We start from the raw sequence: 25,111 nt of genomic DNA, 5'->3' as shown, positions 1-25,111 counted from the left end.
AATTCTACCAACCTCATCATCCTTATTCAGCTAAGGCTTGGGGTTACTTTAATTGGCTTAGTTTGTGCAAACCAATTACTGCAAACCAATCTCTGTAGAAAAGGAATGTGATCCTTCCGCTGGTCAGATGTGGAGCCAGTGGTTCAACTAGCCCTGCCTAGACACCCAGGTGGAGAATTGAAGAAGGGTGTTTCCTTACAGGAAAACCATGGCTGCATGCATTAAAAGAAAGGGCAAGAGATCAAGGGCAAGAAAAATGCCAGGTGCCCGTGGCACTGTTTACAGAGCAAGACAATCTACAGGCGAGATGTCTTTCTGGGAGTTTGACTCCTTTTTCTACCACGTATTAGTTTACTTTTGCTTCATCTTGCAGCCTGTTTCCCCATTTTAAGTTGAGGGTCACGGTACCCATTTGTAAGTGTTAGTGTGAAAACCATCTCACAGTATATTACTCCCACAGCTCTTACATGTCTGACACAAGACTGGCAGCTGTTATTGTGGATATCACTGTGTCTTGGGGATAGCAATAGAGAGCACAAAGGCAAGAGAGGAAATGGCCAGGACAAAAGGTGCAGTGCCCGGACTCTGATGCCCAGTGCTCTAGGGTCTGCTAGCACTGGAGCAGCATCCTTGTCTCCAGTTCTCTAACCCTTCTTAGTCTAGCACATCTGTCTCCACTCCGCTCCATGCGTTTGATAAGATGGATGGTCCCATCCTAAGTCAGTCACCTTCTCTACACCTGTCCATTGAGCTGAGGAAAGCTGCCTCATTTCAGCTTGAATGATATTGCCTGAAGATGGCCCCTGTCCATTATAATTTAAAGTCAGTAATGAAGAAGGCTAACTTCCATTCTATTACTTTATTATCTCTGGCCTGGTGTTACAGGTCAGGTAGGGATTCAGGAAAGTCAGCTAACGTTCAGACATATTTGTAGAATTGAGTCTTAAGTTGGGGAGTACTAAGAATCACAGTCACTAGCAATCTTGCTGCCGAGTTTCTTCATGTGTAAATGGGGAGGTAGGGGTAATGGTACTTACCTCACGAGATGGGATGATTGGGTGGGCTATCCATGGGAATCAATTTAGTACCTCACAAATGTCTACATACTCGGTAAACATTTGGCTGTTGTTAAGCATTGTGGCACTAGAGAGCAGTGATTTAGTGATTTTACTGATCCTTTCCAAGTGAGAGATCCATTCTTCCTGAAGGAAGGGAGCTTTAAAGGGATCTGGAAAGAGAACTCTGCAGTCTCTTACCTCAATGTGTCCCTTTGTGGTAGGCCTGTGGGCCTTCCTTTCAGGCTATGAGCAGAGCAGAACTGTGGGAACATAGCCTGTACTCCTCTGCTGTTGCCTCTGGGCTCCATAATGAGTTCTTTGCCCAGCTCTGGACTTCATAAACAGCCATGAGAAGAAAAATTAGCCAAAGTTCAATTGCGTATCAAAGAGACCCACAGAGCCAGAGAGCTCTCCCGGGACCCACACAGCTGCTTGTCTACTGCCAAGCCATGACCCTAATGCATGGATACGCCTGTCAGCCAAGAGCCAAAGCCACAAAGCTCTACCAGTCCAGTGAGCCTTGGCATTCTAATATACCAAGGGATCTATTATTTGGGTTGCTGTCTCATTGTCAAGGGTAAAGACAGAAATACCAACCCCATCCATAAACCAGTGTACTAAAATCACCACCATGCTCTTCCAACTCTCCCCCCTTCTGTGAGAACAGGACTGTTGCCTTGTGTGATAGAATGGAAAAAATACCAGTTTTCCCCACTGGTTGATTCCTGATCTCTTTGCGGTCATCTTTCCTATGAGCCTGACTTGGACCGTCCAGTTTCTATAGCCATGTGTGGAATAGCCCTGGGTCCCATGCCAGGAGTGGGGTCTGTTTCAATCTGTCTGTAAAGGGAAACAGTCCTAAGGTTCAAGGGCTATTTCTACCTCAGAGCACAGACAGAGGCACTCATGGGTCTATCAGTGAGATTTGCTTGTTTCTTCAAACGGTGACTCCAAACCCAGTGACTACAACTTTCCTGTCTAGCAGTCATGATGCTTTGTGCTCTAAATGGGCCTCCACTCGGGATCCTGAAGTTACAGACAGTAGCTTGTCATCCCTAGACTAGTCTATTTCATGGAAGTCAACCAATGTTTATTGAGCATCTGTTCTGTGTCAGGCACTGGGATTCCACTTAAAGACAGGGGCATTGAGGTGGGTGTCAAGAATGTAGGGGAACAGAATCACCAACGCTAGGCCATGGGCTCAACATTGAAAAGTTCTAGGAAAGACTACATACTGCAAATTCTCAGTCAGAACATAAAATTACAAATAAGGAGCAAATTATGAGTGTCTATGGATTTCTAGAATGTTCTAAATCCATCCTACTAAAAGCACATTTATTCTTAGAAGCACAAAAATTAAAAATTAATTTTAAGTTAAAATTTTTTTTGGCAAGGAAATGCAATCTTTACAAAGTGACTTATCCAGAGCTGGGCAAAGATTATTGTATTGAATCCTAAAAGTGGCCAAGCTGGAGGCTGATACCTCAGAATTCCCACTTCATACACTACCATCAGACCACCCTGCCATCTAATAAAATGAGTGCCATGTCTTGGCTTTGAGCACTGGAGAACAGAAAGAAATGTGACAGGTCAAAATTTCACATTCCCTAGCTTTCTGATTCCTTGCAAATCCACACGAGGCTCATATATCACCCCTCTCTCCTTTTGTCAGCGTCTGAGTCTGTTTGGTCGTCACGTAAGTGGTGAAAACTTAAAAGCCATGCTGATATGTCCAGCATGTGGGAAAGCACTCCCAGGTTCTCTCTGCCCTGAAACATCCAGAGGCCCATGTATAGGCTCGTAGACACCCAAACAGACCAATCTGTCCACTCACACACATATCCAACACCATTAAACACTCCTTTGAAAAACAGCATGCTATGTACAGATTTGCTGGGAAGCCACAGGCTGAGTTCTCAGTTAGCCAAGGAGAGATGAGATCCAACCCATCCAACCCTAGACCACAGGAAAAAATGCTTTCAACCACAGAGCTGGCTGCAAAAATATTCTTTTTGTAGGAAACAAAATGTTTCCAGCCTTGGGATTTTTTTTTTGTCCTTTTATTGCTATTGAGTAGGAAAGGAAAATGCTTAAGCAAGAGGCCAAGTAAACATCTGAGAAAACCAAAACCAGGTTCCTCTGCTGGAGAGTACAACAGGCGGTGAGTGAGCAGTTCACTGGGTGAGGCCCAGTCCCTGGGCAGCTCTGGGCCAATACTAACTCGGGCAATTCTTCACCTGTTTATGGTTTGATCCTACTTCACTGTAGCTCCATTTACTAAGTAGACTTAGACAAGTTGCCTTACTTTTCTGAGCCTCAGTGTGTTCTAATATCAAGTGTGACTACTAACAATAGCATGTGTTACTAAAGATGTGGGGCAGCCATTATAGCTCCATGGTGGGTGAATGTTTACATAAAGGCCTGAGTTTGATCTGGAGTACAAGAAGAAAAGGAGGAGGGGATGATGATGATGATGATGATGATGATGATGATGATACACATCAAAGTTACAGGGTCGGCCTGGCAGTGGTGGCGCACACCTTTAATCCCAGCACTCGGGAGGCAGAGCCAGCTGGATCTCTGTGAGTTTGAGGTCAGCCTGGGCTACAGAGGGAGATCCAGGAAAGGCGCAAAGCTACACAGAGAACCCATCTTAAAAACAAAAAAACAAAACAAACAAAAAAGTTATGGGTCTGGGGAGACGGTTCAGTGGGTAAAGAGCCCGCTGCGCCAGCATGAAGACCTGAGTTCATATCTGCAGCACAGACAGAAAAAGCTAGCACACGCAGTAGTGTGTGCCTAGTGTCTGGGAGACAGAGACAGAAGTTCATGGTGCTACTTAGTCAGCCAGTGAGTTCCAGGCTCAGCAAGAGACCTTGTCTAAAACACTAAGGTGGAAAGAGACTGAGAATGGCACCTGGAACTGACCTCTGACCTCCACAGGTACATATGCACCATATGCACACACACACACACACACACACACACACACACACACACACACACAGAGTCACACAATGCCTAGCACACAGTTGGCACTTAAGTGTGATTCATTAAGATAGGTTCAGTAACTCTTATAAGTCACTAGAGAACTATTGTCACAGACCACCAGAACCCAAAGTTTCCTTAGAGAAGAATGTTCTAACTCCTGTATCATATAAATGAGGAGGCAGTCCTGGAGAGATGAAAAGGTCTGGCAAGTCATCCAGGTAGCAGAAGGCTTGCGGATGGGAAGCAAACAGTAAAGAGAGCTAAAGTTACTTCCATCGCAGAATACACACATGCTATCAGCCGGCAGTAGATCTCAGACTTTGGGTACCCAAAACCTACCCAGGAATGGAGAAACTCAGATTTTTTTTTTTTTTCAGGGCAGGGCACACCTTCACATTTGCTGGATTTAGCCTGGACAGGGCCCAGAGTGTGAAATGTCACATGCTGTGCAAAGAGTCTAAGCAGAACTACTCTGATCACCTGTCTAGAAACATCACACGAGGAAGTCATCGGCCACAGAAATAGCTGGACCATAGGATCGCATGACATGGCTTTGTACAAATAAGCCGTGTGGCAAGTTCTTGAAGACAGTGAAAAAATTTCTTTGTATAAAACAGCATAGAAAGCAGGATAGGAGATAGAGTGTGACATTGCAGCTCCATTGTAGAACCAGAAAATGCTGTCACCTTCAAGACCATTTCTGTCTCTTACAGAGCATAATTCAGGACTGGAAGGATGGCTCGGTGGTGAAGAGTGCACACTGCTTTTGCAAAGGATCTGAGTTCAGTTCCCAGCACACACACTGGACAGCTCACAACCATCTGTAACTCCTGCTCCAGGGGATCCAATGCCCTCTTCTGGATTCTGCAGGCACTGCACACAGATGTATAAACCCATACACAGACACACATGTACACATAATTGAAAATAAAAAAAAATCAAACTCTTTAAAAGTTCAGAAGAATCTTTGACTCTGTGTTATAGAAGAGTTATCTGTCCAAGATCACATATCTCATTAGAGTCAAAGCCTGAAATTAATCTTAAACTATCATCTTTTTAGCAATGAAATATCTTTTTTTCCCATGATACCTAGAAATGAAGACAGTGCCTTTTAGATGTATTTTTTTTTTTTACTTTAGAATCAATGAGTTCATCTTAACTTTTGAAAGAATTTGGAAGGCTACATTAACTTTCAGTATACTCAAATGCTCCCATGATGCTTCTAGAGTCGATTCATGCTGTAGTATTCCTTGCAGGCTGATGAAGAAAGTGTGGTTAAAAAGTCACAATATCATATGATGCTGCACAGTTCAGAGGAATCAGGAGTCACAGTTCTATCTGTACATTTCACCTGCTTCCTTTTCATTGGGACTCTGATCTTTAATAATTGCATTAAGTACCCTTGTTACTGGTGACTGTATTATGCGAACTTTCTAAATAAAATCTAAATAAATGAGTAAGGAACTGGATTCAGGTCATTTTCAAAAAGATGGAGTTTTCAGCTATTACTTGTAGTGACAGAAATATGAAAATCTCTTAGAAATTTCTGAAATTCTTTTTACCCCCAGGGTAAAATGGTGATTTTCTTATTTATAATTTGAAAAATATTTTTAAATTATTTATTTTTATATATACGGGTGTTTTGTCTTCATGCATGTCTGCACCACATGCATACAGTGTCCATAGGCCAGAAGAGGGCATTGAATGCTCTGGAACTGGAGTTACAGATGGTTGTGAGCCACTGTGTGGGTCCTGGGAATTGAACCTGGGGCTTCTGGAAGAGCAGCCAGTGCTCTTATATGCTAGGTTATCTTCCTAACCCCTAGTTTTTTTTTTTTAAATGTTGTATGCATGTGAGCTTATGTGAGTTTCTGTGTACCACATGAGTGCAGGTGCCTACAGAGGCCAGGGCATTAGACTTCCTGGGACTGGTGCTATCTGATGTGAGTGCTGAAAACTGAACCCAGGTCCTCTGCAAAAGCGGTCAGCACTCTTAACCACCGACCTCCAAGAAAGGTGCTTATTTGTTTAGTGTGGTGCTTCCCAGGACAGCTCCTCCAAGCCTTCCTGGGAAGGGTCCTCTGAAGCAGCGGTGATCTGCATTCCTCAAGAGTCCCTTCTGAGAGCTGTTATGAATTCAGTTATGTAGCAAAGTGAAAGCCATGGCCTGCTTCAGGAAAACCAAGTGTGCCTTACAGCTGGGTGATACCTGTCTTCACAAAAATCTCAGAACACTTGAACTAACTCAGTTCATTGAGTGGCTTTAGAGAGCGTTTATTATGATTTAGGCCAATCTTACAGTTGTTAACATGAGTCAAATAGTCTGTTCCCCCTCAATTTAATGCAGAGGTCTCCTCATAGAACAGGAGATTGCCCGTGAGTTAGAATCAAAAACCATAACAAACTACAGAACAGTCCCTGCAGAGAACGCTGTGGAATTGTTCTTCTTCATGTCATCAGGGCAGTTAGAGAACATCACTGCATCCTCCATAGTGAACCCACTAAAGGATGGGAGGAGCCTGCCATGCTTTCACCAAGGGAGGGGCAGAGTTTGGACCTGCACATACAGATGCCTGGAAAACTTCAATGCACCGTTTCCAGAGGAGGCCCTGTTAGTTTCAACCCCCTCCCCCACCTCCCACCTCCACAAGACACAATTTCCAGTTATTAAAATGTTTCCTGAACTTAGATCCATCTGGAAAGTTTTGGAAAATCCTACAGGAAGGAGATGAGGCCAAAAGAGCTCCTCTTCTCATGCCAGCCAGGAAGCACGGCACAGAATCTTTGCCCTCCAAGACAGCCAGCTCAGGAGCCCAACTTGTTGGGCGAGGGAACCGCTGGAGATAAGAGCAGTCCTTTGGGGATCTGGAGTCTTACACAAACCATTTATCAAGAGCGGACATTTTAGAGCCAGATCAGTCTATGTCAACCAGAGGAGCAGGGCTCATCCCAGGAGAGTGGAGGGAGACTGAATTTTTGGAACTGGTCACACATGCTGTGGAAGGACTGGAAGGCAAAGCATAGCAATGACAAGAAGCTGTCGCCATCGCCAGGACTGGAGGAATCAAGAAAGAGGCTCTGTTGTTGCTGGAGTCCAGAGGCTGAAGAAGTTCACCCAACTGGACCTTGGGCAGCAAAGCGATCAGAGATGTGGAACCCGTACAACTGCCCGAGATAATACTGGAGGCAGGGAGTTGGGGAGGAAGAGTTCATAGCTTCTTTACACCTATCCAGGAGGAACAGAAAGGGAGCCTTGGAGATATGAATCGCAGGGCTCAGTTCACTTGTGGTTATTAAGCTGAGCCCGGATGGCTGGGGAACACATTGGGGAAGAAATAAGCTACTGACTGGAGTGAGGTGCAGGGCAGATTCCTGACTGCCAAACTGCAGAGAGGTGTTTTTACCAAAACCTCGAAGCTGCAAGTTCTCCAATTTTGCTGCTTACCATGCCCCTGACCTGAAACTTGCCAGAATTGCCTGGGGCAAAGAGGCATGCCTACCCACAGGAGACCCCTCCCTGAGAGAGCAGGGGTCTGCTGCAGAGTCTCTTCGTCCCCCTCCTCCTAGTAGGACTCTCCAAGCATTTCATTCAGATGGCTGTCTATTGAAAAGCCAGGGCCCTAACAGAAGAACGGCCTTGAGGGTAGAGAACGATGGGTGGGAGGCAGTGGGCAGTGGGAAGGGACCAGGGATGGTGAAATTTCTATTTAAGATTCTGTGCAAATACAAGAAATCCTTTTGGATCTCTAAAGTAATTCCTGATCGGAGTCGCTGAGGCCGGGTAGAAATGGAAGCAGTCACCGTGTCACGTAAGCAGGGAACTACGAGTCCCCCAAGCAGTGCCAGCTCTTGCCCCACCCTCCCCGATCTGTTCTTTCTCTAGTGCTAGCCCACTTCAGAGGGTGGTAGCCTCATCCACTCACCCACGCATCAGAAACACCGCCCCCTCCCCACATGTGCGCACACACAGACAGACACACACAGACACACAGACACACAGACACACGCACGCACGCACGCACACACTCCTCCAGGTGGCTTTTTCTGTGTTTAGCTGCTGTTGACTTTGCCTGCTCACTGTCTCGTAGCTCTTACCTTTTTAGCCCCATAGCCACTGCCTGGGTTCAGGCCTTCATTTCTTTGCATCCTATTCCCAATCCCTCCAAATCCAAAGGGCAAACTCTTGTCCAAGGAATCCCCGTGAAGCACAAATCCGATGTTACAGTCTCCAGGGGGTTCCTATCCTTGCTTTGTCCTCAGCTAAGGCCCACCTTTCCCCCTCTTCTACCTGCTGCAGACACGGATCTTCCCCAGGAACAAGAGAGAAGGGCCCTCTGCAGTTCCTATCTCAGTGCCTTTACTCATGGCTTCCTCTCTGTACTTGGCAAATACCAACACAATTTTCAAGTTTTGTCTCAAATAGCATACTTTCCCCTCCATCTTTTTCCGACGAGTTTAAGCAGCCCAGCACGGGACCTGCACTAAACTCCTGTAGTCCGTCCCTCAGCCTCTGCTTCTGCTGGACACACGTCTACTTCCTTCTCTGAGGAGTTCTCCTTCACTAAAATAGTTCTTTGGTCCAGAAAAGGGGCTTTGTTTGACTTCATATTCCCAAAAGCATCTATATCTACCTGGAAAAGGTACGAAGCACAGAAGGAAGACGGAGAGAAAACAGAGGTGCCCAACAAGAACAGTTAAATCCCTTGTCTAAGTAAAGACAGAGCATTAGGGGAGGACCTGAGTTTATGGCTAGACATACACACAGGACTACTATAACAAGCACTAATGTTTTAATGAAGTTTGTTACCAAAGGCTTTATGGACATCGAATACCACCTTAGTCTGGTTGTTGCTGCTATATATCTGAATACCACAGACTGGGTAGTTGATAATGTGCAGAGATGAATTTCAGTTCTAGAGCCTCGGACAGCTGAGATGGAGGGCCTGTATCTAGTGAGGGCCTTTCTTACATCATCACACAATGGAAGGACAAAGAGAAGGCAAGAAAGAAATAAAATGGGGCCAAATTCACATTTTTATAAGGGACACATTAACCTAGTCACAAAGCCTTCTGGCCCAGCCACCTCTTAAATACCTTCTCTTAAAAGAAAGGATCTTGTGTGCGCAAGTGTGCATGTGTGCTGGTGTGCACACACCATGAAGACAGCTGTCTCAAGGGTCTGTTCTCATCTCCCACTTCATCCAGGCAGAATCTCTCGTTTCGGCAATTGCACTGCATGCTCCAGGCTCGCTGGCCTTCGAGCCTTGGGGGATGATATTCCCCTTTCCGTCTGGCTGACAGAGTGCTGGGATTGCAGATACAGACCTCTGCATCTGGCTTTTTATGTGAGTTCCAGGGACAAACCTGGGTTATCAGGCTTTCATGTCTAGTGCTCTTACCTACGGCACCATCTCCCTACCATGGCCCTGTCCCACCCCTTAACACCGGAACTTAGAGTAACCATTAACTTTCCAACATATGCTTGGGGAGAGGCACATTCAAACTGCAGCATAGCCGGGCGTTGGTGGCGCACGCCTTTAATCCCAGCACTCGGGAGGCAGAGCCAGGCGGATCTCTGTGAGTTCGAGGCCAGCCTGGGCTACCAAGTGAGCTCCAGGAAAGGCGCAAAGCTACACAGAGAAACCCTGTCTCGAAAAACCAAAAAAAAAAAAAAAAACAAAAAAACTGCAGCATATATATATTTTTAACTGAGGAGAAGCAATCACATTTTAATATGTTTTAATAGCTGGAAAATGAGCAAGGCCTTACCAATGCTATGGCAGTTACTCATTTAACTCATCTCTATGAATTTTCTCAGGAAGTACTTGGCCTCTGAATAGTCACACCATGGAGCAAGAGCCTTCCTGTGAAGAAGCCCCAGAGACTGTGGCTCCCCTGAGACGAATATTCTGAAGAGTGTCTTAGAAGCCTTGGTCTTTTCTTTTCTTTTTCTTTCTTTCTTTCTTTCTTTTTTTTTCTTTTCTTTTCTTTTTTTTTTTTTTTTTTTTTTTGGTTTTTCGAGACAGGGTTTCTCTGTGTAGCTTTGTGCCTTTCCTGGGACTCACTTGGTAGTCTAGGCTGGCCTCGAACTCACAGAGATCCGCCTGGCTCTGCCTCCCGAGGGCTGGGATCAAAGGCGTGCGCCGCCGCCGCCGCCGCCGCCGCCGCCACCACTGCCCGGCTGCCTTGGTCTTTTCAAATCAACGGGATGGGATGCTGGTGGCTGTTAGCTGAGCCAGTCACAAGGACCTCAGAGCAGGTAGTGGGATGGCAGACAAGGGCAAGGCTGGTGCCAGAATGGAGTCTCACAAGGAAATCGAGGTCAGTGACAAAGAAGAGCCAAACATCCCAGCATGGCTCAACATAGGCTAGTACGTCTAGAGAGAACATCGCATAAATGGCTATTAATAAAAGCAAAGCACTTGGCGGAAGGATAGCTGTTGAAGGGCTGGAGGCCATGTTGAATCTGCTAAACCTTTCATGTTCACGGAAGCACCAGTAACAGAACACTGGATGGCTGTCATCTCATCCTCTAAACACTGACTGAATCCTTAGCAGGGTGCTGGGATGAGACTTTCCGAAAACAGACACCCCAGAATTTAAAGGTAAACCACGAAGTTGCTTACTATATGGGAAAATAACTTTTTAGGGCAAAAGTAAGGTCTTAGGCATAATTTATCTATCATTCTGTATCACCCATAAATTGCATTTGTGGAGTTTACCATGGTCCCTGCCCATTCTCACTGGAGGACATCCTGGGCAGATGAGTAAAGGTCTGTCAAAAAGAGAGGCAAGACTTCATAGGGATGCCCTTTCTTTCTTCATTGACAGTAAGGGGCACAACAGTGATACTGAAGTCAGTCCATGGCAAAGGTGTTGCAGCAGCAAGACCATAGCTTGGAAGCTGAGAGAGGAAAGGGTGGGCATTTCTCTGACAGAATGGTAAGATTCAGGGGTGATGCCTGAGAGCTCCTTCTCTCCCAGAACTATTCTGGCAGCACATGGAGCCATAGAAATACAGGAAATAACTCAGGGTTGCTAGACAGAGATCAAAATAGCTTTCTCCAGGTAATAGATCATCCCACTCTTTGAAGGAATCATTCTGTCTAATACAACCATCTCAGGTAGTCACCCCACAGGGGTTGAACAGAGAAATTAACTCCAAGTGCATGCATGAGCAACCTTACATTAACATGGGATGTAGTGTAAGATGAAGGTTAAGAACCCAGAGTGTAGATGAGGGAGTACATACATGTGATTGGAGCTGGGCACAAAGGAGAAGGAAATTCTGGGCCAGAAGCCATGTGATTTAGAGCCAAAATTTAAAGCTCGATAAACCTCAGTGTATTCACCTATAAATCATACCTAGAAGTGCCTAACCCATGGAGGTACTATGAGGCTTGAACAAGAGACTGCCTACAAAGAACTTAGAAGAGTAACTGGCCCAATAGAAACCCCATAAATAGCTGGGATAACAAAGCAGAGTGACCCCGAAGCAGGGCTGAGGGGACCTTGGGTGGACAGCTCCTGATCCCTCCCAAATATACTCAAGACCTCAGTTCTGTTCTGTGAGCTTTGTAAAGATGTATCTTCTGTGGTTCTGATGGGCAGTGAAGAACTCTGCTGGAGAGTGTTGCTTCATGATTCCAGCCTAGGGCCTCACTGCCCGTTCTGGAGAGAAGCTTCAGAAAGTAGACAGTGGGGTACAACCACCATAGGTTGGCTCCCCAAAGGTATTCTCAAAATCACAGTCCCTATGGTAACAATAAAGCAGGAGTCCAAGCGCCAAGCACACACAGTCTTTGTCCAAAATGCCAAGACTCCTACGCCCTGCCAAGCCCAGAAGGAAGACTTCCAAGAGGAGACCATAAGAGGAAAAACCTCTGTTTCAAGCAGTTGTCAGAAGCCATTGCCTGATTTAAAAATCTAGAGAGGGCTGGGGACAGGGAGAGGGCCAAGAGGGCGAAGGAAAGAAAGGAGTATGTCAACTGAAAACTCCAAATTATATAAAGCAGCAGAAATTGGGAAAGCCCAATGACTTATATTGCTCCTGACAACCAATCATGCATTTGATAATGTGTAACATATCATAAAATGTTATGGTAACATAAGACTGCATAAATTCAAACCGAATGCCAGAGACATATTCATTTACCCTCACACTTCCATCATGGAACTCCCTGTCTGCATCCGGTCCCTGCCCCCAACTCTGTAGGCTGTTCAGATGCTGGAAGAAGCCCACTCCAGACACCGCTTCAGTCAGTGAGCTCAGGAAGGACGAGAAATGCAAACGAGCACTGGTCCTTACTTAGTACTCTCGGCCCCAGCCCCTCCAGGCCAACAGCAGAGGCCACAGGCTCAGGTAGCCTGCCAGACCACTGTGTGGATTCTCCCTGGCAACAGCAGCCAGACCAGGAGTGATGACCAGTGTGATGACCAGGAGCTGCTTCAATGCAATGTGGAAACACACACCTAGACAGACAGAGCAGGGGGATTCTTCACTAGCCATTGCCAGGAGCATTTTGAAGCCAAACAATGCTAAGAAAAAGGGAAGAAGATATCAAACAGACTATCATCCCTACACGTCCCTGCTCCTGAGTGGGAGGTGCTGTTCTCACGGGTAACTCAGTACCCTTTGCAGGTAAGTTAAATGCCATTCTAGATTCAACTGTCTTTCAGGAAAAGTCAGAGTGAAGGAGAGAGAGACAGAAACAGAGACAGACAGACAGACAGAGAGAGAGATAGAGAGAGAGAATGAATGAGAATAAGGGTTATTAACTGTGACCCCAAAGAATCATTAAGATAGACTTCATTTTCCAATCCTTCATTTAATTCCTACACTTAAAAATTTAAACAAGCCCAGCGGTGGTGGCGCACGCCTTTGATCCCAGCACTCGGGAGGCAGAGGCAGGCGGATCTCTGTGAGTTCAAGGCCAGCCTGGTCTACAGAGTGAGTTCCAGGACAGGCTCCAAAGCTACACAGAGAAACCCTGTCTTGGAAAAAAAAATTTAAACAATAGTAACACCAACAAAACCTCTTATATCTCAGACAACATGGTACATGGCAAAAAGAACATGGGCTCTAGAGCAATAAACCGTGTTGAATTGAATATAACTTACTTACCTTACTAACCCAGCTTTCCTTTGTAAGACTGGAGAAGACAAGATCTGTGCTGAAGGACTATTGTGGGACTGACAGAAACCAGGCGTATGAAAGAGTCCACCCTGAAGCCTATGACCCTGCAGGTACTGTGCACAGGCTAACTCCTTCCCTCCTAGATGGCGAGAAGCTTTTAGTTCCGCCTGGAGCTCTGGGACCAAGCATGGTACCCTGAGATGGCAGAAAACGGGCCACACACAGGCCGTCTCCTGTCCTGCAGTGCCTTTTCACAAGTCATATGCAAGACTCAAAAATGGTATAACCACCAAGTGTCTTCCACATTGGGAAAACCAAGAAAAATACCAGAAAAAGGATTGCATGCCTTTAACCTATGAAGGCTGGTAACAGAAGCATGGGGCTTAAGGGTGTCCTTTCAAGAGCAAAAATGATTACCCCCCCCCTTTGGTTTTTCAAGACAGGGTTTCTCTGTGTAGTTTTAGTGCCTGTCTTGGATCTCACTCTGTAGACTAGGCTGGCCTCGAACTCACAGAGATCCGCCTGGCTCTGCCTCCCAAGTGCTGGGATTAAAGGCGTGCACTACCACCGCCCGGCTCACAAATGACTCTTGCAGAACATTGTCTAGAAGCACAGATCCTCCACTGGGAATTTAAGGCTCACTGTGAAGTTCAACTAGGAAAAGGATACCAAGTCCCCAATCTGAGCCCAAGATTCAAAGACTGACCTTCACAATTCATTGCAACATAGAATGAGAAGGTGCTCTTAAGAAGAATATTTTTCTGCAGAATTCTGTAGATTTTTGTTGTTGTTGTTGCACTACTGAAAGTCACAGGAGATATAAATAACATATCACCTATCAGCCTAGGAATTTGGCTGGGTTTGGGAACTTCTTTTTATTTACTTATTTTTTTAAACTCAGAGTCTATCTTAAAGAGTCATCAGAGAAAATGAAAACAGCAATATGCCAGAAATGAGAAGAAGTGAATTCGAATTGCATGTCCATTTCTTTTACTTGCTAGCTTCATAACTATGAACCAACCACTTAGCCCCAGACACTTACCCAACTGTGAAAAAAAAAAGAGGTTAGAAGAGACTGTAAGCCTCAAAGTCACTACTGTGAGAGTCACCAACCGCTTGCTAAAGACCTCAGATCCCATCTCTGCTACGCCTTAACCGAATCTGTCAGTGGGGAGAGGGCCCCGGACCTCGTGGACCACAGGCACCTGAGCTTACCCAGTGATGACTACAATGAGAGTGACTGGATAAACCAGGAGGTATTTCAGATGAGACACTGTCCCATTCTAGTGGAAATGCTGATTCAAATATCATCAGTTCATAGTTCACGCAGATATGGAGCCCATCTTGCCCTTTGCTTTCGCCAATCAAAGAACTGCTCCATGGTTTCTTCGGCCATAACTAAAGAATCAAGGCTAAAATGCAGCATCCTGCCCAACCTTCATTCTCAATTGAGCCAAATATATTTCAGCGTCCTTGACTCCCAAGCCTTGTCCAAGAGATCTCACAGCCGTTTCCTATGTTGCTTCCCAACTGGAAGCATTTTTTTTTTTTAAGCTAGACAAACAGGGTCTTCAGTTTGGTTCCAACGCCCTGTGTCTCTTTCACTTCCTGTAAATGCTCAGATTTCTCTTAAAAAAAAAAATCTTACCCAGCTATTTGGCCTAGTTTCCTTTACAAGTTAGAGCTGGGGAGGTCACTGCACCAGGGGATTTGGAACTAGACAATAGCATGTAAAAATAAAACTTCTCAGAGCTGGAGGAGAATGATGGAGAGAGAGGCTTATTTTAGGGGATTCACCTTCCTGAGCTCTGTGAGTTGACCCAGCACTGGGCCCCTGATGATTGAGGACCAGGATCCTCAAAGAGAGAAACAAGGACATGTGAGCCCGCCACAAAAATAAAGGCAGGTGGTTTAAATACATTAATAAATATATAAATATATTCTATATTCTCATATATATCTTCTGCACTTTTTTGAAATGGTGGTAACAACCAGTTTTATAACTCTACTTGACACACACTGACACACACACACACACACACACACACACACACACACACAAAATGCTTTAGTTTTATTTAAACTCTCAGTCCCCAAGGTGTTCAAAATCTCCCAGGAAAGATCCACTCTGAGTGAAGGGCCAAGGTCCATGACCTGACACAGCTGAAGATTTGAATAAGGGATCTTCAGCCGAAGCGCCAGTGACCAACCGTACCCGTGTTTTTAACGGAGAGAGCCCCTTTTACTGGGGTCCATTGAGAAATAGCAATGGTGACTGTACTGACATTTTTCTTTTCCTTTTTAAAATGTTTACTATTGTATAGTATTGTTTGTGTGTATGAGTGTTTTGCCTGAAAGCATGTCTGTGCACCACACGCATGCAGTGCCTGTGAGGCCAGAAGAGGGTGTGGGAACCCTGGAACTGGAGTTATAGATGGTTGTGAGCTGCCATGCGGGTGCTGGGAACCAAGCTCAGGTCCTCTGGAAGAGCAGCCAGTGCTTTTAACAGCTGAGCCAACTCTCCAGTCTCTAGACACTGACTTTTTTCAAAGGAGGCATATCAAGTGTGTATGTGCATATATGTGTGTGTGTGTGCGTGCACGTGTGTGTATGTGTGTGTCCTTTAGGTGGTAAGAAGGATATGGATGTTTGTAACTTCAGCGTGGAGATAGTAATAGGAGTTGTCGGTTTGATAGCTGCTGTCCTGGTCTCCATTAAGCCTGTACCTATGCTCTGTGGCACAACTCAACATAACCATTTGTGGTCACAACATCCTTTCAAGTAGAATTCCGTCAGAGTTTTCTTTACCTACCTACCTGGGTGGCCTGAAAAGAAAAGAAAAAAAAGAATCCTTTAAAAGTCACCATTCTCCTACTCTGTTCAAAACCTGTTAGAGCATTTCTGATTGGAGAGTTTGGGCAGGGGTTCAGATTTCACACTTGAAGAGTCTGAAAAGGGAGGGAACATTTATACTCAAGGCAATGTACTTGGCTGGAATTCCATGTTCCTTTGGCTATTTCTACAGATATTTATGCTTAAAAGAATTTCCTCCCACCCAGTAGCATGGCCAAATTCTCTTTTGCACATGTGAGCTGTGAGTGCTCTCTCGTTCTCTCTCTCTCTCTCTCTCTCTCTCTCTCTCTCTCTCTCTCTCTCTCTCTCTCTCTCTCTGTCTCCCTCCCTGCCTAAAAACAGCAGGTGAGCAGATGTGCTGGAGTGAAAAGCAAAATTGGAAGCTGTCTATGGGAAGGATTTATGTTTGAGTTAGGGCAACGAAGTCTGCTCTCTCTGGAGCAGAAACCTTCAGAGAAATCTGGAAGCCAAGAGGCACAAAACTATGGCTTACAGCATCTAAGACATCATGTTAACCATTGGGTGACTATGGGCTTAAAGTCTCCTATTAGGCCCCAAATCTACTTTAAGGACTTCTGTTTACCTTCAAGTGCTCAAGCCACCTGCCTCTGAAGGATCCCTCCCTCATGTGACATGGATGCCCGTCACGTTCAGGGCTCTGACTTGGTTATAGAAAGGAATTCCTGCGAGGATTCTAGGGACAGACTAGACAGGCTCCCATTCTTCCACAGCTCTCAGTAGATGGCTTCTAAAGCGTCATTGTGTTCAGTAGTCCGATACCACTACCATATAGATGTCAGCTTGCAGTTGTCCGGGTCTGAAGTGAGACTCTGTAGCTGACTACGGATGCCTTAAGGAACTACTAAGCTGCAACATTCAAAATGGGGAAGAGTGACTCAAGACCGGGCTCACATATTCATCAAAGACTGCTTCTTGGATCTTCATTTGTTTTATGACAATGGCTCCCAGTCAGCCCAAGCTGGCCTGGACCTTGCATCTTGTCTCAGCATCCTAAGAAGGATGTGTTTGCCTCTTTCTTTTTCACCTTCTCTCAGAACCCGTGGGCCGGACAGTGTCCTTAGCTCTGGAGCTGCATCTTCGGTGGGCTCCTAATTAGGGCTTGTGAGTACAGCAGGAGACTCAGATGCTCGGTACAACTGTGATCCAGAGGGAAGCGGGTTCGACGAAGGCTCGTGTCTTCACAGTGACGATGTCTGAGTCTTTGAAAAGTCCAAAATGGATTCTGAGAGAATTCCATCGTCAGAAAGGAAACACTGGATACTCCAGCCCAAGATCCCAAATAACCCATGGCATTGAGAAAAGCCACAGGCCCAAATCAGGATTAGGGCCTTCAGTAATAGTATTGGTCCTGTCAACAACATATTGGCTCCTCCCTCGAATGTTCAATAACTTTAGGGCGCCTCCTGAGTAGAAGATGAAAATATTATTATAAAGTCTATTCAAATAAACTGCCTATATGAAAAGGTCACCTACTTCTAATCTGTTGAAATAAGAGAGTCATAATATTTATTTCATCAAGAGGGTGTGAGGCTTAGCCGGGATTAATTTATTTCATTACTCCTTCTAGGGCACTTCAAAATTTATATAATGCCATATGTGGTTCGTAGGAACAGACTTCATAAGGATTTGATGAAAAATACTCTGAATGTTTCGTCAGGTCTTGCATCATTTTCAAGCATAGCCACCTACACTAGAACTTTCTGAGTCATCACAAAAAACCTGGTACTTCAAGAACTTCCCAAATGTTGGTCTTGGCCAATTCACTGTATCTACTGCTGCCTCTTAATCATCCCAGAACCTTTATTAGTGGTAGGACCTTCTATCACCTTTATATTTACTAATTATTGATATGCATGTAGAACATACCATCCCCATGATTGTCTTTCCAAGTAAACCAAGCAATGAGGGGGTATTGGCTACCTTTTTTAATTCTTTGATTCTTGCATCTTCCACAGGAATGAGAAGACATGGGGGTGATTCAATAAAGACTTGTCAAACAGATGCTGAGAGGAACCCTCTGCTCAGTTACAAAGCAGAATCCAGTCTGTGCCACCAGATATGAGTGGCTTCCTGCTTTTCTTCTGTGCTGGGTGCCATCCTCACATCTCCCCTTCCTGCCTATCCTAGGTTATCTGGTATTTAAAACATGGCTCTCAACTTTGGTAGTACATCAGAACCACCTGGGTGAGCTTTACATATGAAATCAATTCTTAGGCCTATGTGCACTCTCCTGCTGTCCCCTCCCAGGCAGAGATTTTGCTTTAGCTCGTCAACCTGGAGCTCTGGCTCTGGTATCTCACAAAAGCTGTTATGTTGAAGCTGCAATGCAGTCAGGCTTGAGAACCACTGGTTGGAACTACTCAGGCCCCACTCTCTCCTGGTGTCTTCTCAAGATGCCCTCGATGATTTCACCTTTCTTTGGATTCACAGTGGTTACTGTTTCAGCCATTAGCACAGGAGTAAGTCAGACACTGCCTTGTGATGTCGCTTTAGCATCCCTAACTCTGGACTCCCTCTTGATTGACACTGCCTTGTGATGTTGCTTCAGCATCTCTAACTCTGGACTCCCTCTTGATTGACACTGCCTTGTGATGTTGCTTCAGCATCCCTAACTCTGAACTCCCTCTTGATTATTCATGAGCGCATACATGTACCCATATAAAATCTTCCATCCCTGCCTGGAAGGCACTCAAGATCAGAACTGCCCTCTTCTTCCTGGCATCTCTATGCCCTGCACATGGTGAGCTCACACACATTTTCGGATGATTTAAAATGCCAAAGACAACAGTAGACCTAGCAGAGGCCGCTTTAATTCTCCTCTAAAGACATGTTTTTGGTTAGAAGAAAAAGACTGTAAAATGGGTAGAAGTGGATTGGAGCAGTGCAGGGAAATAGTAATTAAAAGCCCAGTGGAAAAGAGCCCCGAATTAGTTCAAAGGAAAATGTGTCCCAGCATCTTAAGAAGGTCCTTGCAAAACACTGAGCAGAATGAACAAGAGATTGAACTTGGCCTGTACCCTGATAAGGAGTTTTCTTTCTTAGTTATATAATTTTATAACGTTTCCAGGGTGTAAAGAAAATATTCCGCCCAGGGGGACTCCTTCCCTGGGACAATACAATTTAACTCTTGGGCTGTTCAGCTTGACTTGACCCCCTGTGATTCCAGACTAAGCCTTATATTCAAGAGCCCTGGTGCAGGATAAAACATAATCCTCATTCCATAAGCTTGATTCCTTGGTAGAGTGGTCTCTGTTTGCAGACTGAAAACAAAACCAAAAGCAAGAAATAAAAAACTCTATCTGTTATCTTCAAGTTGGTATCTCAGAGGTATGGCTACCCTAGAATGGCCCTACACACTCTCCTGCTCAGAGGTACCATAAGAAGGTATTTCTAGGCTAATTTTAAAGGATTGTTTGGTTGCCCATATCACCAAAAAGCCTTATGGCTTCAGTACTTTGTCATGAACTAAGACCACAGGAAAGACTGAGACAATCACTAGCCCACTATCTGCTAAGGTGAGATAAGGTCATCAGATTGAGACATTGTTTCCCACAGGGAACATTATCCTAGGTACTAGGTCACAAATTTAACACGTTCTTTCTACAAAGAAATCAAATGCATGTTCTCTTGTCTGGATTGGTAGTCCAGTCATATTTTCATTAATAGTTCATTTTTGTTTGAAAACCAGACTTGAAGGCATTCAAGCCGGCTGTTGAGTGATCAGTAACCAGAGCAACACATTTTCCTTTGGAGCTCACACCAATGACCCATCTAATAGGATATGAGTTCATAGACTGTCACTGATCTATCCACACTTTGTTCCTGGTGCTTCTTGTGATCAGTGGCCTGTATTTGACCCGATCAGCCAAGAGCTACCCAAATCCTCAAGTCACCAAAGACACAAAAAACAGCATTTGTTCTATCAAGTATTTCCTGTTGGCTCTGACTAAATGGACAAGGATGAACATGTTATCATAAGGAAACCAAGAAATCCAGTTTTAACTTTATTTATTTACAAATTCTACCTAGAATTAGAAAAACTAGACTATGGAAGCCTGGATTCCACAGTACTATATGTGAGAGAGATTACAGAATCAGGATGTTCTAAGAAGAAAGGCATCTCAAATGAAAGGCAGAGACACCGTGGGTTTTCAACAAGTAGGGTCTAGGGTCCATGAAGCGAAAGAATCCACACTGATTTTTGGGAACACAAAGGCCCTTGTGCTTACAGACAAGCACTAGGGAAACCAGGAATGTTAAACACACAGGCTTGTCTCTTCAGCGGAAGGGATATATGTATACCTGTTTTCTACCCTGAAGGCTGCGAGTGGATGTGGTTAATAACATGGTGACCTGTGCTATCTGTAGGGCCAAGCCTCACCCGAACACCCCAGAATGTTTATTCCAGACCCTTCCTCCTAGGCCTTTATCTTTAGCTTTGTTTTTCAGTCAATAGAACCCATCCTTAGTAAAGATGTCACATGTACTTTATAGCCTGGTGACCTCTATGCTATCTGTATGATCAAGACCATACCAGATCCTAGGCCCATAAGCTATAGCACCCATTTTTATGGAAGAGGTCACATGTATTTTGCAAAAGAGTTTCAATGCAGTCACGACTTAAGCTTTATTGTGCACATGGGATTGAGATAACTGTGACCAAAAAACTTTTTTCCAAAGTTGTACTGTACTTAAGATATGTCTAAAGTAAACTGCCCAGTGTCAGACCCTAGAAGTTTGAACCAACATCAGCTAATTAAATCATGTTGAACTGGATTTTCTTCTTGCCTCATGTGGATCATGACTCTGCTGGCCCTGGTGGTCACAGAGACACCCACCCACCCCACACACATACACTAATTCACAAAGAATGCTGCTATTATCAATGCTATATCTGATAACTACTAACAATGTTTATTTATCAACATTTACCACTTACAAGACACAAAATCTTCTGGATGCATTCCATCAAGAAAAATATTGGATGTAGCACCCAGGGCACTGGAATCACCAGTGAAAAGGTGTCTCTGAGGTAACAGATGTGCCAGGGCCTGAAAATACAAGAATGCTTCCTTGCATGGAAATAATCTGTTTTATCTTCTCAGAACAGGGCTGACCCAGTGACCAGGTTGGAATGTTATTTACACAGGCCCAAGAAAACCAAGAAGAATCCTCTGGTCTTTAACCAAGGACATCCATAAAGTTGTCTGGAAAAGGCAAATGCTCATATCTGTATCAGATGATTCCTGTCTCCTTGCTAAAAAGAGTCAGTTTATTGCCTGCTGGTAAAAGCAACACCATCCTGCCCCATATCCTCTGGAAAGGGCCCCCAGTACCACCCCCTTCTTTATTAACCTGGATTCATCATGTATTTAGACATCAAATCTGGCTTTGAATCCTGCCCCCATTCAAAACATCAGGGTATCTACCCAGTCTTTTTCCTTTGCCCTCTTTTGTGAGAGATGCCAATTAAGTCTGGTCAAAAGTTGGGATAAAGCTGAGGTAGGGCATCAAGAGATAGAAACTCCCTGATTTTTGAGAAGATCAGACTATAGCGTTCTTTTCGCTGGAGTTGGGAGAGAAGATTATGAAGGCAGTGGACAGTATGAATGGAGGGACTCTCCCCCAAGGAAGTCCATCAAACTTTCAGAGGACTCTGACATCATTTAGTACTTTAAACCACTAGCACATATGGTAATATGTAAAAGTATTCAGAATCTGCGCATATGCGCTTAAAACACAATTATTTAATCTGCTCACAAACTAGCTTGTCTTCAACAATTATCTACTGAAATAATCATTTAGAGGTGGAGGAGTTAAAATTCCCCCAAGTGTGGTCCCTGGTCATTCACACATGTAAAGGAGATGCTAACTCCGCAGGATCCACTCTTACACTGTTGCCCTGTGTGTGGATAGCTCCCCTCCTCTCTTCCCCCACCCTCCCCTATCTTATTTTAGCTGCTGTTAGGACAAGCAAAGTTTCTTTATGATCCCCTTGCCAGCCAGTACTGGCCCAGGACAGAGATGGTCGCAAACACTTTCAGATACTCTCCCTTCTAGTTCATCTTTTTCTCTGACCTTCACACTTGAAGAACTCGGTGGGAGCACACACTCACCTGCCTTCTCTCTGAATCAAGGTACTGGAGAATCAGCCGGGTGTTCACACAGTGACTCCATGTGTTTCCTAGTGCGGCTACCACACAGCTGGATCCAGAAGTGCCTGAAAGGAGACAGGGCAAAAAGTCCTTTTCAGAGGCCCTTCCTTATATGGCATTGGAGCTAAGCTCAGTCATTTTTCATACTCGGCGAGTACTCAAGGCTCAGTCCATCACCGCAAAAGTGGATGAATTAGAGGAGGATGGCGTAAAGAAAGTGGAGACCAAATAAGAACCAGCGTGAGGTCCTTCAGCCTTCGTGAAGATGACCACCAATGGGCAAACGAAGGCATGACGAGGCAACCCAGCTACTGATGATGAAGAGCCACCCCTCTGCTCATCCCTGGCAGAAGGGCACAGCGCTACTCTACTGTTTATGAGCGGTCTTTGTTTAGTTGAATGAGTAGATCTTCGGTTTAGATTGGGAATCGTCTTAACTCAATTTTCCTTATCAATCTGGTGGTATATACATATAGCATTCCTTTGCCTTCCCTCCCCCATGTACATCCACACCCAGAAGGGGAGGCTGGAAGAGCTCAGCCTTTTGCACCCAGTCTGCTTTAGCTTGCTCTATTTCAAGAGCAACATTCCTTTACCTCCTAAGACTTTCCTGTAAGGAGGCTCTGACCTGGACTCCATCTGAATTCCAAGACTACTCCAAATTGCATGTGGGCAGCTATCGTACATCTCGAAAGCTTCACTGATCCCTTTTGACACGACCAGGAGAAACCATCCCTGCTTCCCAACCCCCTTGTTTCTCTTGAGAGGCAAGCTGCCAAAGTCCTGCTTCAGGGAATCCAGATCCCTCCAATCCCATCTGGCATATCCTGAGGTTTTCCTCCCCCATCTTGTACCCTCTTTGACTCCGGGCCATGGCAGGGATACTGGCCTGAGGGGGCCCTGGTGAACACTTTGCCTCCCATCATTGAAATACCAATGAGGAGACTGAGGAAATAGAAGTTGAATAAATTAGCTAAAACAAAATGAGGCATGGAGCTTCTCCTCATATTATCTCATCTGCACCCCTCATGATCAAGTAGTAACTGGTCCTCTTTCCCAAGACAGACAAACTTTAATGAAGTACCAGCTTCACAAAGCCCTAAGTTCTTGGGTCCAAATACCACAACTGAGAAATGATGTTCAGTGGTCTTAGTTGGAAGCGATTTTGTCGGCTAATGGCTAGGGGGAGGCATAGAGGCATCTAGAAGGTAGAGGCCAGTGTCATTGCCGAACATCCTGTAATGAACAGAAGAGGACGATGGCAAAGGTCTACCCACCTCACAGTACAGCCGTTCTGGAACCCCAACGTTAGATAATGAATGAATTCGATGGAAATCAACAACAGGCCTCAATACGGAGATTTAAAGAATTTAGCACAGAAGAGAAAAGAGTAAAATTTAGAGTGACCCTGGTTCATTGTGCACACAATTCAAAACGTGAACAGATGAAGGTGAAAATAAATAATGTGGCCTGTGGGAATCTGATCACCCCGCCGCCGCCTCCCCCGATTTAATCCTTGGTAGTCCTCCAGGCCTAAGGATCAGACGCTAATGCCTGAACAATGTCTTCTGGGGGCTCCGTCTTCTGCTCCCGCCCCGCCCCCACCGACTTCATCTCTCTGAGTTCCCTCCCTGAATGGCTTTGCTGTGACCTTTTGACTCCTCTGTCCTCATCATCCTTGACCTCTTGTCAGCAGCTGACAGAGAGTCTCCTGGCCTTCTCTGTTGACCTTTATGATGCAGAGTGCTTCTTTACCCTCTCTGCCTTTCATCTCCCTCTTCTTACTTTGGGTGAACCCCAGGGAAGGGGGCATGGTCGGTTTTTTCCTCCTATCTAATACCAAATGCTGAAGAGCCACCGAGTAGCTATGAAATTGATGTTCATTAATAAGAGGCCAGGTCTTTATCACATCAGAGATGGACTCAATTCCAGTTTTCTTGAGATACACGACCTCCTAATCTCTCTTCCACTGTCCGTTTTTCCTCTAGTGGTGTATGCTCTCTGTTCGTGGTACTGAGTTAAATAAGGTCATTGTACTTTCAGCACATTCTCCCGTATTTCTCTACGCTTTTCTTTCTTTCTTCTCCTTCATTGGGTGACCATTGTTTAACTCTTTCATTCTGTATGTATGTCTTACGGACATACATGATTTTATGAATCTATATAAAATCTAGGAACCATGAGTAAGAGAAATTATGCATTATTTGCCTTTGGGGGACTCAATTTACTTAATACAAATATCTTCAATTGCATCATTTTACTGATATAGCTATTTTTCTTCATGGCCAAAAAAATTCCATATGTCTATATATACCATGTGTTCTTTACCCATTCCTCTGTTAATGGACCTAGGTTGATTCCATAATTTAGCTATTATTTTTATGTGTTTGTCTGCATGTATGTATGTGCACCATGTGTGGGCATGGTGCCCTCTGAGGCCAGAAGAGGGCATCAGGTTCCCTGTAACTGGAGTTATGGACAGTTGTGAGTCAGCACGAGGTGCTGGGAACTGAACCTGCGTCCTCTGTAAGAGCAGCGAATGTCCTTAAAGGGTGAGATGTCATCTTTCCAGCTCCTCTTCTGATTTTTAAAAGGAGAAGCCCCAAAATAAATATTTTGGGTTAATTTTCCTGATTTAAAAATGCTTGCTTGGTCTGAGGATATTGCTTAGTGGTAGAGCGCTTGCTTAGCAAGGACAAGGTCCTGGGTTCAATTCCACAGCACCACACATAAAAGTTGGCTTAGTATTTACATTTTAAGTTTTTGAAGACTTGAGAACCAGATGGGTTCATGTCAATCAGGTTTTTCTATCTGCCCATGTGGTATGGCCACATGTCTACCCTGTGTCCAAAGCTGCCTCTCAAATGCCAACTTCTCTTACCATCACAGAAATAATC

General features: G+C 44.8%; 1 protein-coding gene across 3 annotated transcripts in view; it reads right to left on the bottom strand.

The window, feature by feature from the left end:
* The window catches only part of LOC114697777 (DNA repair protein RAD51 homolog 2), a 513,000-nt gene that overhangs the window by 28,088 nt on the left and 459,801 nt on the right, over positions 1-25,111 (bottom strand). For 2 of the 3 annotated variants that reach the window (XM_028876125.2, XM_037210676.1), the window contains exon 5: positions 22,176-22,279. In XM_028876125.2, the coding sequence (XP_028731958.1) occupies positions 22,176-22,279 (104 nt within the window). Of the gene's footprint in view, positions 1-16,392; positions 17,463-22,175; positions 22,280-25,111 lie in introns of those variants that run through there. The other variant, XM_037210677.1, reaches the window with a different exon arrangement.

Source organism: Peromyscus leucopus, chromosome 14, assembly GCF_004664715.2.
Source record: "Peromyscus leucopus breed LL Stock chromosome 14, UCI_PerLeu_2.1, whole genome shotgun sequence".
NCBI lineage: Eukaryota > Metazoa > Chordata > Mammalia > Rodentia > Cricetidae > Peromyscus > Peromyscus leucopus.
This window is presented reverse-complemented; position numbering and strand designations above follow the sequence as displayed.